This window comes from Bos mutus, chromosome 2, assembly GCF_027580195.1.
Source record: "Bos mutus isolate GX-2022 chromosome 2, NWIPB_WYAK_1.1, whole genome shotgun sequence".
NCBI lineage: Eukaryota > Metazoa > Chordata > Mammalia > Artiodactyla > Bovidae > Bos > Bos mutus.
The window spans coordinates 38,297,328-38,312,787 of NC_091618.1; the positions used below are offsets into that span (position 1 = coordinate 38,297,328).

Below are 15,460 nucleotides of genomic sequence, written 5' to 3' on the forward strand. Positions count from 1 at the left end.
TTAGAGATTTCTTCTCTTTATATTTAGTGACTGTACAAACTTTAATACAAAAATAATAATGCTTTAAAAATTTAATTTTTACATACAATCAAACCACACCAAATTTTTTGACAATAGAGTATGTGGAGATGCTCTGAATTATATGAATGAAGGTTGTATCTACCTATTTACTCCCATTTCACTAATAAGAGCTGTGCGACTATTTTTCTCAATAATTATAGATGCCATATGTCTGTTACAAAACTGGGCTCCTACAGAAGATATCGCTATTGTCCTATTCTCTTCAATGATTCTGGGTTGGTCACTGTCCACTCAAATATCCTAGTATATATAATTTACTATTGGAGACACCATACAACTGGCTTTGATTTCCCCAGTTTATGGATTCTTAACCAGATATTAATAACAAGGGTCTTTAGCATATTATTACTATCTTGATAATTTCTAAGAAACTTTTACATAAAAATTTTTCTTAGTTGTTTTATAAAGTTGAACCTTTAAAATCCAGCGAAAATCCCCAGTTTAACATGTAAAGAAAAAGAAACTCTCCTCACCCTCTGTATGTGAGAAGACCATACACTAGGAGACCATACACAAGGAGGCTTTTAGGACCATAGTGTTAAATGTTGAGTAAAATATGTTTCCTACAAAGACAGTTCAACTGTACTGCATCCAAATTTTCTAATTCATTTTCCTCTCCAGTTTAAATACATTGATGCCATCTGTCACAAAATAGTAGGCAAATATACTCCTATCATCTATGTCTTATCTTGGTGAGGAAACACTTCCCATTTCTCCAACAAAAGTCACTTTATAATTCCACTACTGTAGAATTTTTCCAAGTCATCTGAAGTTGCAATAGGATAATTTTGCATTTGTTTAATACTGGCCTCATGGAGAAGGCCATGGCACCCCACTCCACTACTCTTGCCTGGAAAATCCCATGGACGGAGGAGCCTGGAAGGCTGCAGTCCATGAGGTCGCTGAGGGTTGGACATGACTAAGCGACTTCACTCTCACTTTTCACTTTCATGCATTGGAGAAGGAAATGGCAACCCAATCTAGTTTCTTGCCCGGAGAATCCCAGGGACGGGGGAGCCTGGTGGGCTGCCGTCTATGGGGTTGCACAGAGTCAGACACAACTGAAGCAACTTAGCAGCATGGAACCAAAGATTTTCTTCAATTGACATGGTGATTTTGTGGCTAATTTTATTCTTTCTTTAATTTTCTGTGTTATATGTATTTCAGTTCAGTTCAGTTGCCCAGTCGTGTCTGACTCTTTGCGACCCCATGAATCGCAACACGCCAGGCCTCCCTGTCCATCACCAACTCCCGGAGTTCACCCAAACTCAGGTCCATCGAGTCAGTGATGCCATCCAGCCATCTCATCCTCTGTCGTCCCCTTCTCCTCCTGCCCCCAATCCCTCCCAGCGTATGTATTTACTAGTCCTTAATTACCATAATCTCTACGGCAGCACTAGTTCACCTCAGAAGAATGTCTTTACATCAACTTTATGAATTAACAAATATAGGAGAAAATTAAAATTAGACACAGAAATAATCACAGCAAGATATAAAGAAGTAGAAAGAGAAAATAAATTTAAGTCTTCAAATTTGGGGGTTGGTTAACTTAATGATTCTAGCAAAGCTGAGGCCAAAACCACTTTTTGTCTTTTTACCTTTAAAAGTCCTTTGAACAAAATCTTTATTGTCGAATTATATCAATAAGCATTTATTTTTTATTCAATTTTCCTTTTAGTTTCAAAAAAATATCTTTGAGATAATTAACTCCCTTGTGATTCTAAGAAGAAATAGATTCTTTTAAATATCAATATTTTCCAGAAGATAGGCAAATAAACCTCACATTTAATTAAGGAAAATATTAGAACACTAGGATATTCACAAAAAGAGAACTGATTTTAAATACACATTATAACTACTCTATTTTAGGAGGTAGCTCAAAAGAACAAAAATGATAAACTTGCAAATTGGTATAAATTTATTTTATTCAACTTACTCTTTTCAATTATTTATGTATAAATATAATATCATATTTGGATGTGCAAAACTATGATAAAGGCAAGAGTATGAGATTTGGGGAATTATAGGCTTAAATGTGATATAATTTGTTTTGTTTTGTTTTTTGCTTAAAAAGGTTTCTTATAGCTCATATTTTAATTACATTCTTCTATAAAAAAAGCATTTTTCTGTGACTATATTATTATAGAATGTTACAGTTGTTCTAAAAATGGAATTCTGAGTCCTTCCTCTCTTCTTTGGTTGATTTTTTCTTAACTCTGGACTTTCTTGAACAGAATCATAATGAGAAAGCAGAGAAGTCTGTTGCTAAAGGAAAAAGCAACATTAAATTTTTGTTTTAATGCTGAGTGGGAGTCTTTGACAGCTTCATGTTTTGGCAAGACATTTCTTCTAAACCTGCTGAAAATGTATTTTCTTTGGCGTAAGAGGGGGATACCAGAAATCAGTGGCAGAAAATACAAGAGACAAGTAAAAGAGAGGGAAAAAAAAATTTTTTTTAAGGTTTTTTTTGATATATTGAACAAGGGCATTATACTTTGTTAATGTATAAAGGAAATTACTGCTTTCCTCTTCTTTTACTCAAGGATGGGTGTTTCATCCCTTCATTTAGAATAAAAGTCAGACTATGGGCATATCAATATCACAAGGGAAACATTAGGTGATATTTGTTTTATCTCCTTCCAGGCTAATTGCTTTGTCCAAACATACAGTGTGAAAGCAATGTTTAGGTTAAGGTAGAACTCAAGCTCTCTGGTTGGAAAAAATATATATAAATGTTTGCTCTGAAGCTGAAGTTATGAGTCAATAGGTAGAGTTTTACCAACAACTCTAAAACACAATTATTCTGAAACAGAATTTCTTATACCCATGTAGAGTCATCTATTAATTATCAATGTGAAAATCTGCCCTTTGCAATGTTTAGGCAATAGCAGGCTGAGAAACAACTTGGGGAACCATGCTCTGATTTGGAATGAACACGGGGAAATGGTAGAAAATATCATAGGAAATCCTCGAGGAGAAGGAAGGTGATAAAAGTAGTATCACTAAAAGATGGTCAAATGAGCTCAAAGCCAGTATCATGCCAGAAATTCATACCAGATAATACTCAAATTTATACCAGAAATGAAACTTATATCTCCTAAGTTAAAATCCACAAGTCAACAGAGAAACATTCAAACAGGATCTATTAATCAACTAAAAGATTCTCCTCTACAGTTAAATCAATTTTTATCTAATAATAACCAGAAGGAATGGACACAGCATATTATTTACAATATATTTTATAAGGTAGCTTTCTCAGATAAGATCCAAACTATTAATAATAAATCACAACCAGTAATGCTATAAAACCTCCATCTCTCTTTTAACAACTGTAAGCCTGTCATGTGAGGACGGCAACACAGTAAGTAACAGGGATTTTACTTTGGCAGCAAATACGTGTGTTCATATGATTCTTACCTGGCCCCCTTTAGGCTGGTATTTGATGTTGTCTGTGGATCCAATTTTGGATTTGACATTCTTCAGGTCTGGCAGTGGTTGGTTGATAAGCCGAAGCTGTTTGGGAGTAGCAGGAGATTTCGGAGGCGTGCGTATAATGGCGACTTTCTTCTCACTGGGAACCAAGATGGCCGACTTGGGGGTTCCTGGTGTGTGAGGGGTCCTGGGGTAGCTGGGGGTTCCAGGAGTGCCCGGGGTGCGTGAAGAATAGCTTGGTGGGGTGCCAGGAGTGATGGCGGTTGATCCAGGGGTAGTGGGTGTGGAAGTGCCACTTTTTCCTGCTCTGCGAATTGGCTCTGACCCTATATTAAAACCGAATCCAAACCACAGTGTCAGAAAGTTCTCCCCCGAGACATCCCTTTTCCCATCCATTGTTAGAACTTATAATTCATCAAATTTCTAAAGGGTTTAGGATATTTACGAATTACAACAATGCTTGAAAAGGTGAGAATCTCGTTATTTTTAGGTTCACAAATTGATGACATTCTTTTGAACACGCATTGCTATCAATGTGAAGATAATACTTGGGTTTTCCTGATTTATTCTGAATTTTCATTATGATATGTCAAAAATATTTTCTACTTGCATGATCATTAAAGCATATGGATCTGCTTTTAGCTGGAAAAAGAGTCTACACTTAATATTCTTTGTGGACTCATATAAACTGAAGATTCTTTGAATGATGTGTGGATTATTTATTCCTTTGTGCAGAAAGTTTATTCCAAGATCCAGGTGGATATACAACACAAAACAGTGTATTTAGATCCCATGATTTTGGCCTGTGTAGAAAACTATTTAGCTTAAAAAAATCTAGCTCTCTCTTTTGAAAAGTGGGATGTTACAATTTATTCACAGTCAGTCTTGTACCTGATTGTGTTTTATCCCATACTTTCAGTATTTGCAGTTTGGAGTCAAATCAATAATCCCTCATTGTCTATTATGCAAGATGCTGTAAGATGCATTTGTTTGCCTCAACTTGATGTTACCCTCATTTTATCATTTAACTCTTTCCCCCATTTTCCTATGCTATGCTTCTCTTTCATATTATCTTTTAAAATGTGTGCTTAAATGCCATTTCAAATGCTTTTTTAAAAGAATAATGATTTAAAAAAGAGGACACACCTTAGGAGAGTCTCATTAAAATAGGAGATTCTCACCTTTTCAAAGAACTTTTGTGAATACTAAACATTTGATAACCAAACATGCACATACACAATTGATGCAGCTCTTGTTATTTCTTACTCAGTAATAAGGACATTAAGGCTCATTCACCCAGATGACATTAAATTCTAAGACAGATATGATACTCAGCTTCTTAATATATGTTGAACTTTCCTCTTAAATTGAAAAGTCTTTTCTCTTCAAATAATGCATTGATTCCAATAATAGAATACTGATTTACATTGTTTATATTATACAAATTCTCTCACTTTTAAAAATATTTTATAGAAAGGGCATAGTTTTTAGTTTTTACTGCTAAGAATGTAACTCTGTGGGGCTTTCCTGGTGACTCAGTGGTAAAGAATCTGACTGCCAAAGCAGGAGATGCAGGTTGGATTCCTAGGTCAAGAAGATCCCCTAGAGAAGGAAACAGCAACCCACTTCAGGATTCTTGCCTGGGGAATCCCATGGACAGAGGAGCCTGGAGGGCTCAGTACATGGGTTTGCAAAGAATCGGACAGGACTTAGTGACTAAATGACAGCAATGTAACTTTGTATAATCAATGAATCTTCTAGAAATTTTGAGGAGGATAAAGATATAACTCATCAACTTTAAAATCAGTCAAGTAGAAGGAATCCTAGAGTCACCTGATATAATTCATCATCAATGTAGAAAGTTCTTCCTGAGAAGGGGGACAATTATAAATAATCTTTGCTTAAATATTTACAAGGAGTGAGCTCAAGTCTGCAGACAAAATAAATCTACCCAGGCTCAATCTCCTGGAGAAACAGAACAATTCTATTTCGTCTCTCAGTGAACAGTTTTCACATATCAAAGGAAAGTTGCCCTGTGTCCTTTTGGTCTTTTAGTAGAAGGGAAAGACATAGGTAGATGCTTCAATGGAAAATATGACATGGGATTTGAGAAGAGTAAAGTGATAAATTAGTGATTTTTATTGCTTTCCACAAATATGACATTTCAAGACCAGGGTAATACAACCACATTCAACTTGACTTTTTGTAGATTCCTGGCTACAAAGTTTGTTTATGGGCCAAGGTTTTGATCTTGGTTTGAGCCAGTACGTATGTTCTGAAAAATCTCTTCAGAAAACTTATTTCTCCCTCAAATGTATTCTCCATCATTTCATCTTTCTTGAATATCTCAGGTCTTCTGGGGAGGGGGATCATATCTTTATTCTTTGTCCCTCTACCTAGCACTGGTGTCTTTTGTTGGGCCTGAACACAGCAGAAGCTCAACATATTTTCTTTTTTAATGTTACAAATTTGATTCAAAATTTCTCTGTGTATGGAGGTACTTGTTACTGTAATGGAGGCCGAGTTGAAGCAATATTCCAGATACGTATAACAATATTAACTAAAAGAAATATTTAAGAATTATTTTGTGACTCAATGGACATGAATCTGAGCAAACTCAGAGCTAGTGAAGGACACAATAGACTGATGTGCTATATACAGTGCACGAGGTTGCAAAGAGTTAGTGACCTAGCGACTCAATAGCAACAAGAGTAAATGGCTTTATGTTTTGAATATGTAAAGGAGGAAGGTTCTGTGTTATATCTGGAAAATGAGAAAAAATCAGTCACAAGTATTAAGAAGCTCTTAATATTGCTGTTCAATAGATATCAATCAATTTTTATTGTAATAAATTATATTCTAGTCATCAAAAATGAAAAATTTGAGTGTTTCCTATGTGTTTTGAAATAGAAAATATTAAATCTAAGTTACTAAAATGATTCAAAAATATTTATGAGTTACTCTATTACAGTTTGTTCTTATCTTGTCAAGTCTACAATGACAATGTCTTTCCCTCCCTTTCGGCTAAATAAACTTCTTGCATAGCATTCTTTCAAATCTTTTCAATAGCAGTACAAAATGCTAGAACATTCCCTTGTGCAGTTAAGGAATAGTAGTGTTAGTTGCTCAGTTGTGTCCGACTCTTTGTGATTCCACAGACTGTAGCCTGCCAGGCTCCTCTGTCCATGGGATTCTCTAGGCAAGAATACTGGAGTGGACTGCCATTCCCTTCTCCAAAGGATCTTCCCAACCCACGACTTGAACCTTGGTCTCCTTCAGGCAGATTCTTTACCTTAAGGAGATGAGATGGGAAGAAGCAAATTGCTTGTTCTGGTAATTGTCCCAATGTCTTTTAGCTATTGCTATGTAGGGATAAAATATTATCAGAGTATCAGTTATGTTCATTACCAAATAATACAATGCCATATGCTTATGAATGTAAGTAAAGTTAAAAAGTCAAAATAGAGTTGGCTCAGGACATAAAAAGCAATTTGTATAGAGGTGGACACGACTAAAGCAACTTAGCATGCCATTTTAAAAGCAGAGCACAGTAGCTTAAAGTTGGGATTTGTGTGAGAAAGTGCCATTTTGCTTCCATAGCAACAAACACAAGTGCAGTTCAAGGTGCGCCTTTGGGGAACACTTGGTGCCTTTGTGTTGGCTCAGCATCCCTGGGGTTATTGTTGATGCCCAATTCTAACTCCAAATATTTGGAGTTAAATTCTCCTCTCTGAAGATAACTCACTCTTAAAGGTTTTCTTTGCTAGTTCATTTGAATACTTTATATGCGTTAAGGTGAAAAGAGTTTTAGTGATTTCAAAGTATTCCTAGCATGTATTTCAAAGGATATTAATGCTTCATGAATCTAAATGTTTCGGGACACAACTGCTCTCATTATAATAAATACTTTCATTATAGGCAAAAAAAAAAAAACACAAAACAGTTTAAGTCATACAAAATAGCCACATTTGGATTGCTCACATTGTGGGGCAATTACTATTAAAGACTTAAAAAATAAGTGGTGAAATCAACTGTAATGTGATAGTAGTAGCAATTTCCACCACTTTCATATGGATTTTAAATGACAAATATGCTATTCTCCAAATGTTTCTACCATTTTGTAATAGTTTCTAAATGACAGGGATACTATTTTCTGAGTGACTCTACAGAACAATTCCCTAGTACTAAATAAATATAGAGAAGACATTAAGAGGACAGGTTGTGAATTTATCAGTAGGCTGAAAACCAAATTCAACCACTTACTAGCTGTGTAGTACTGGACAAGTCTTTAAAAGGTCAGTTTGCTCATCAGTAGATTTAATAAGGTTGTTAATACCTGACCATCAGCACTTTAATTGAATTGACTGAGAAATGTATCTTAAGATTTCAGCCATCTATAAATGATTAATAGAGAAGGCAATGGCACCCCACTCCAGTACTCTTGCCTGGAAAATCCCATGGACGGAGGAGCCTGGAAGGCTGCAGTCCATGGGGTTGCTGAGGGTCGGATACCACTGAGCAACTTCACTTTCACTTTTCACTTTCATGCATTGAAGGAAATGGCAACCCACTCCAGTGTTCTTGCCTGGAGAATCCCAGGGACGGGGGAGCCTAGTGGGCTGCCATCTATGGGGTGGCACAGAGTCGGACACGACTGAAGTGACTTAGCAGCAGCAGCTATTTTTGTGGTAATAGAAACGCATTTATGAAAATAATTTGAATTACTAGATAGTCTTGGTAGTAACACAGTATGTAAGTGAGTAATGATTGGAGCATTTTTATATTCTTTACATAAACTGTGATAATTGCTGAGCATTACATCATGAAATCAAAAGAAATTGAAGCTATCACACAGAATATGCTATGTTTACAGCTTCATTGGAATGCAAAGACAAAGTCAAAGTGAAGTCGCTCAGTTGTGTCCGACTCTTTGCAACCCCATGTACTGTAGCCCACCAGGCTCCTCCGTCCATGGGATTTTCCAGGCAAGAATACTGGAGTGGGTTGCCATTTTCTTCTCCAGGGGATCTTCCCAACCCAGGGATTGAACCCAGGTCTCCTGCAATACAAGCAGACACTTTAACCTCTGAGCCACCAGGAAAGCCCCTATTCTTACGAAATTGAGCAGGATTCTTGATTTTGATTGTTGATTTTTCAGTTAGTTTTTATGACTTGGTATTCTAATAAAGGTTAAGCTTTCATATTTAAAGAAATCCCTGACTATTGCTTTTCTATGCTGATTAGTCCTTTTGAATTATCTTTTTCACTTTAAACTTGAAAGAAGAGAAAAACAATCCTGAAAATGACTTAACTTCAATCCTATTTAACCAATAACAAAGTAGTATATATTCATTTTCTCCATCAATTGTTTTGACTCAAATAAGTGTTTTGGACACACTGATAGTCTGAATTTCTGATTCTTAGGGCAAATATAATCCGATGTAAATACAGGCTGTATTTGAAAATGTAAAATATAAGTACATTATAAGCTACTCCACTTAAGGTTTAAAAACTGAATGAAAAGGAAGCCAAACCAAAATAAACCTACGAGTGGTCCGCCGCGCAGAAGAGATAGAACTGTTGAGAGAGAAGGAGTTCTCATCTCTGTCTCCTGAGACACCTCGGCGAGGAGGAAGGATGGAGGAAGGTCTCGGCAGAGAAGAGCGCTTCTCTGGGCTCTTGGTAACTCCATCCTGATTGGAGAAAACAGAACAACGTTGGGTTCCTGTGAATCTTCATATACAAAGAGGTTATATCGCTCTGGCTAATTATCCTCCTGGGCCAATAGAGGAATTTCTTTTAATCCATACTACTGACTTGTACATACTTAATAAGTATTTCTGCTTTACAACTTAGAAAGAGTTCAGAATACAAAAATATATTATTTTGGAGTGAATGCTAAAAATTAACTGTGAAATTCAAATTCTAAGTGATAACATGAGTAAAACTGTGCTGAAGTAGTCTCCAGGTAATTAATAATTTTACTGACAAGTCTTCATCAGCATGATACTGTATCACTAAGAAAGGACTGGCAGAAAGGCACTGCATGTACAGTATTTAACTATGATCACTCCTGTATATAGTGCACTTATGTGACAAGAACATTAAGCACTTTACATTCATTGATTATTTAATTTTTACCCCAAAATATTATATGCATTTTAGAGCTGAGGAAACAGGTTTCAACAGTTTACGTAATTTAATTTTTGTAAGAATCACTGAATTGGGATGTAGCAGATTTAGTATTAAATCCTGATGTGTCTGATGCTGAGCCCAAACTATTATATTTTATGTAATTTGGTATCCTTAGATTATATGTGTCATATGTAATATCAAATACATTTTGTTTGTATTTGAAATTTTATTAAATATAAAATAATAATTATGTACTGTATATCTTACAAAAACACAACTTCCATTTTTTAATGATTAAGCTGTTTATAACTATTGAAACATTTAATTGGTATCAGTTTTTTAATAGGGTATATTGTTTATATGTCAAACACTTTAGGATTGAAACTCTTGGCTTTCAGACATTTACTGAATTGCGTCCTTCTCCCAAATTATATTCCTTTCTGCACCTGTGGTTGGCTTGCTGCCTTACCTTGTTCCCTGATTCTGAGTATGGTAAGCGGTCTGTGGAGCCCGCTGAGGTGGGCTGTATGAATAAACTGTCAGAAAATGTAGCCCTTTTAGTCGCGCTAGGGCAGGCTGAGCTGCATCTTGGGGACTTTGTGCTACCCTGTAAGGCAGGAATCTTTGACAAGGTAGAATTCTAGCCATGGAAGAAAACAAACAAAAGCACAAAATAAACCAAACTATGAAGTAGAAGGAAAATTAAAAAAACATATAAACATATAAAAAATTAAATGTCTACTTTTAATAAGAACACATGATAAATGGTTATAATCAATGACAGACATGTATATTATGTGAGAACAAGAGATTTTCAATGAATACCTCTTTTTAACTGGAACTAAGAATATTCAGAAAATGAGAATATAGATTAAAATATTATTTATAAATTCTATGTATAAGGTCTCTGGTTAAGCCATAGAACTTATAATGATACCATATTTGGAAAATATCTTGAGACTCTACTAGAATTATTCCTTTAATAAACACAGCACTTAAACGGTATATATAATCAATATTTTGATTGCATTTCAAGAACTGTAGAACAAAGTATATTTCAATAACTGTCGAACAAGTATATTTAAGGCCTAATAATGGAAAATATATTTTTAAGCTGAGAAAATGTATTTTTAGATGTCTACACTGATTCCATCAGAAAACTGCAGATTTTAAATACAATGAGTTCATTTTATGAGTTAAATGCACACCAGGGACCAAGTTGTACCACAGAATTAGAAACATTTTTATGTTAATAAATCACACATTTTCTATGATGTGTTATAAATTCTAAAAATTAAAGTCAGCACTGGCTAGACTGCCCATGAAAATCACACTTTCACAGGTGTTGATAATCCCTGGGGAGACTGTTGTCAAGTACAAGTGTAAGTGCTTTGGATGTATGTATATACACAGCTTTTGGAGAAAGCTATGATAGCATGCTACATGTCTTGGGGGGAGACTGTTAAAATACAGACCAGTATGACAAAGCCAAGGAGGTTTTAATCTTCAAATAATTAATATTATTTAGCTGTTACAATAAAAGCAATAAAACTAACGTTTCTAATCTCAAGTTTTAACCTTTGTAACCACTTTGACATAGGCATAAGTATTCACAGATTGCACAAATCATTTCTTGTTTTACAGACCCAGCACCTTAAGTGGGAAGTGTAACTGGGTCAGCATAAGTCATTCTTTTTTGATTGACATTATCCACAAATAAGCAAGTTTCAAAAGTGTGGTATAGGAAAGAAAAGTGAAGTAACTGGATTGCCTTAAATGATGAAAGACATCTACTAATCTCATGCTAGATACAAAACCAAAATAAAATGAACAAACAAACAAAAAAATCTCAAATGAAATGAAAGATTATATTGATAGATCAGGTTCACAATAAAGATCAGTTGAAAAATCGGAGAGAACTGTTCTGATAGATACAGTGAATATCAGAGGTAAATAAGAGTTAATCTTGGGATTTTAGGAAACTATAGGAAGAGGATGAAGTTATAAGGAAAAGGAGAATAAATTAGAAAAAGTTAGAAAGAATGGTGGTCTAATCGCTCTTCGTCAGTAGATTGAGATAGGCATTTACGAGGAAAAAAGTTAGGTTTTGTTTGGTTTCTGTACAAGTGTGGGCACTGAATGCTAATTCTTGTTGAAACACATTTATGAAAATAATTTGAATTACTAGACAGTCTTGGAAGCAACACAGCACAGTAAGTGGGTAATGACTGGAGCCATTTTTATATTCTTTGCCTAAACTGTTGTAATTGTTGACCATTACATTATGAAATCAAAAGAAACCGAAGCTATTGCACAGAATGTGCTACGTTTACAGCCTCACTGGAATGCAAATTCTTACCAAATTGAGTAGGATCCTTGATTTTGATGGTGGATTTTCTAGTTAGATGTTAAGACCAGTAATTCTAACAAAGGTTAAGCTTTCATATTAAAAAAAAAAATCACTGACTGTTGCTTTTCTATGCTAATTAGTTCTTTTGAATTTTCATTTTTACTTTAAACTTGAAAGAGAAAAAAATATACTCTGAAAATGACTTTAATTCAATTCTATTTAATGGATAACAAGGTAGGAAGTATTCATTTCTTCCATTAGTTGTTTTGACTCAAATAACTGTTTTGTACCTACTGATAGTCTGAATTTCTAATTCTTAAACACAATCTGTTTTTAATACATGTTTTATTTGAAAATGTAAAATATAAGTACTAAGGGGTTTAAAAAACTGAATGAAAAGGAAGCCAAACCAAAATAAAACCAAGGGACTTGAAAATTTCTTAAAGGTTTTGCAAACAGGGTATACTTAAAAATGATTTTTATAGTCAGGAGAAAACTCAGACTTACTTTCTATATCCGCTCCTAAAGAGTTCTACTTTTTAAATAATAATAATAATCACCACTGCTATTTATTGAAATAAATATTATGTTCTAAGAACTACAGAGTGCTTATTATATAGGAATTTTTACTCTTCCCCTTATTTTTGGTAAATTAAGACACAGGCAGGAAAAGATTATATATAGTTAATAAATGTTCAAAACTTAGATCTGGTTTGTTTCATAGCCCTGATCTTAACCACCACAATACACTAGTCTCCATTAGAAATAGAAGGTAAAGAGATGTAAATCCTGAAATAACAGCGTGGTCAAAGAAAATTACCACTGCAATAAATGGATTGCCTTATTTTCAGTAATATGTCTGAAAACATTTATACAATAATCAGATATACAAATAATTTTTTAACCAACATAAAGCTCCTTGGCTTCAAGATGATATAAAAGGTTCTGCTATAAATGAAATTAATTCCTGTTTTTCATAATAAACAAAAAGTAGAAGTTTAAAATTTTATTAGATTTTAGAAAGCCAAACAAAGAATTGTGATTTACATGTTATATATTATGGCTAAGACCCAGAACACTGTGATATCACTCAAATTATTTGTCATAATTTTAAAATTCACTAGATTCCTTTTTTCCTTTCAGTAAGAAAGAAAGAAACACTTTGTATTGTCTTTGGTCTTTTGAAAGTTTAAAAAACATGATTAATAATATAAAAAATAAACTTGCAAAATAAGAAATACAAAAGATTTATAAATATGAAAGAAGCTAAATATCTTTAATACACCAAATTAAAACAACAAAATATTTCATCTCTATCACTTGTTAAATAAAGAAAAAGCAATATCTAGTAATACTGAATACAAGCATGTTCATATACAGCTGGAGTACAAACAAGTCTACAACCTTTCTACAAGACAATTGTGCAGACTTCACTATTAGAAAACTACCAAGGAAATGCATATGGACACATTCAGCCAAAAAAGATTTCCATGGTAACACCACTAAAATACAGAAAACTGTTTGAATACCAATAGGAAACTGATAAAGCATATCACTGTAAAAGTATAAAATGCATTATATAGTCATTAAAATGATGTATAAGAATGTTTAATGACATAGAAAATTTTTAGTGAATAATTAAAAAACTGATACACATCTTCCATCTTTGTTATTAAACCTATAAATGTGTAGAAAAATTAATATCTTGCATCAAAATGGTAACTGCAGTTATCTTTAGATAAGGAGATAATAATATATTTTTACTTATCTATATTGTTTAAAATTCTCACATATAATAACAACAATGGAAAAGTGCTGTAAAATATAGTGTGGTGATTACAATGGTTTATCTTGATTCTATGAAAAGCAAATAAATTGAGTTCTTCCATTTTTCTCCATATCATTGTGGTGTTTCATATGTTTCTTCTTACTATAACAACAGAGGCAGCCTTCATCCCAGCTCTACCCTCACTAGCTACCGTCACATTCCAGAAGATACCAGGACATGCTCGAATGCCATCGAGAATCATGCTGGGTGAGTGAATGATTTAAGAGAGTAGATGTCGAAAATCTAAATTTTATCTAAAATTATTAAAACGCTGCCACTAATACCAAAGGGAACTTCAAATAAAAAATAAGGAAAGAGGTATTTTACTCACAGAGACTTTGTCCTTTGCCTGTTTAAATACACTGGGAGCCTGAGCTGATTCAGCACCTGCTGCTGTTGAAAGAGGAGACACAAACAACCCCAAACTTAGTGGCTAAAGATCACATAAATGCACTTTTCATACCTTTTGGATATTCAGTTCTGTCAACAGACTAACGTAAAGTGGATTTTGTTTACACTGAGACTCAAATTCAATAATTAAAGAAATCTGAATAATAACAATATTACAGCATGTGGCTCCCATTACACAGTGTGCTAATTACTATAACCCAGTGTTTACCAAAGCACAGATAAGCACACCAAGTAATTTTCGGTTACCAGTGTACCCTTAAATTACTATAGATCCTTTAGAATGGAAATTGCAGGACAGTTATCCGAATGCTACAGAATTTAAGGAAAAGGGGAGTGTTTGGTTCTAGGGTGGGCATCACATAAGAATACTCACAGAGATTCCCAAACCTTCTTTATGTAGCCACTGGCATATTTCTGCATTTTATATTTTAAACTGTTACAGTCTGCCAACCCCTTTTCCTCTACACCCCTGGAATTTCATAATAGTAAGACACATTTGTTTGACATGAAATGTGCCACATGAGAAGGGAAGGGAAGAAAAATAGCTTGTCAAGAAGAGAAAACAGGAGAAGAATTTCAAGTTCAATAAAATAGACCATGTTCTACACATGCACTTCCTGTATGAAATTATTACCACATCTGTTACTGTTGTTTTTCTTGCTGCTGTTTTATACCTCTGGTTTCAATTTTAAACTCCATTATCTCCGGCATAATTTCTGTTGACAACTTACCTGACTTGACTTAACTATTTTCACAATTGAACACAACCCTTGTGTTTGGGGAAATTATCCCTATTTAACAATTGAACTTAGAAAATAAAAAGCTGGTGTGTTTGCTTTAATTTTCTTTCGCAAGAGAGAAATTCTCAGGAAAAAATACTTATCCTTAAAAGCACTCCAAATGAGTTTTAAAAAGGTTTCTCATGCCATATGCAGTTCTAACACAAAAATAATAGTGGCCTACAATATGTTCTATGCTATTTAGGACTGGCTAGTAAGATTATTCACAGATTCTGAAACTGTTTTTTCAAAGAAGCAGTGCAAATTATGGCTCTTTACTATTTCTATAATTTAGCTCATGTTTCTGTGACATATATGCTTTGGTTTAAGTCAGCGGCACTCATTTGGTGCATGCTTTTTGTTTGAGTATCTTAATATCTGAATAAAAAAGAGCAAGATTCTAACTTAGTCCAGAAGTCTTAAATTTCCTCTAATAAATGAAGT

At 34.2% G+C, this 15,460-nt stretch overlaps 1 protein-coding gene across 7 annotated transcripts in view; it reads right to left on the reverse strand.

The window, feature by feature from the left end:
- MAP2 (microtubule associated protein 2) overlaps positions 1-15,460 on the reverse strand; it is a 297,749-nt gene that overhangs the window by 17,125 nt on the left and 265,164 nt on the right. For 3 of the 7 annotated variants that reach the window (XM_070387393.1, XM_070387377.1, XM_070387364.1), the window contains 3 exons: positions 14,158-14,219; positions 9,062-9,206; positions 3,499-3,839 (listed from right to left, as the gene is read on the reverse strand). In XM_070387393.1, coding sequence (XP_070243494.1) covers positions 3,499-3,839; positions 9,062-9,206; positions 14,158-14,219 — 548 coding nt within the window. Of the gene's footprint in view, positions 1-3,498; positions 3,840-9,061; positions 9,207-10,117; positions 10,289-14,157; positions 14,220-15,460 lie in introns of all 7 variants that reach the window. The other 4 variants (XM_070387384.1, XM_070387371.1, XM_070387359.1 and 1 more) reach the window with 3 other exon arrangements.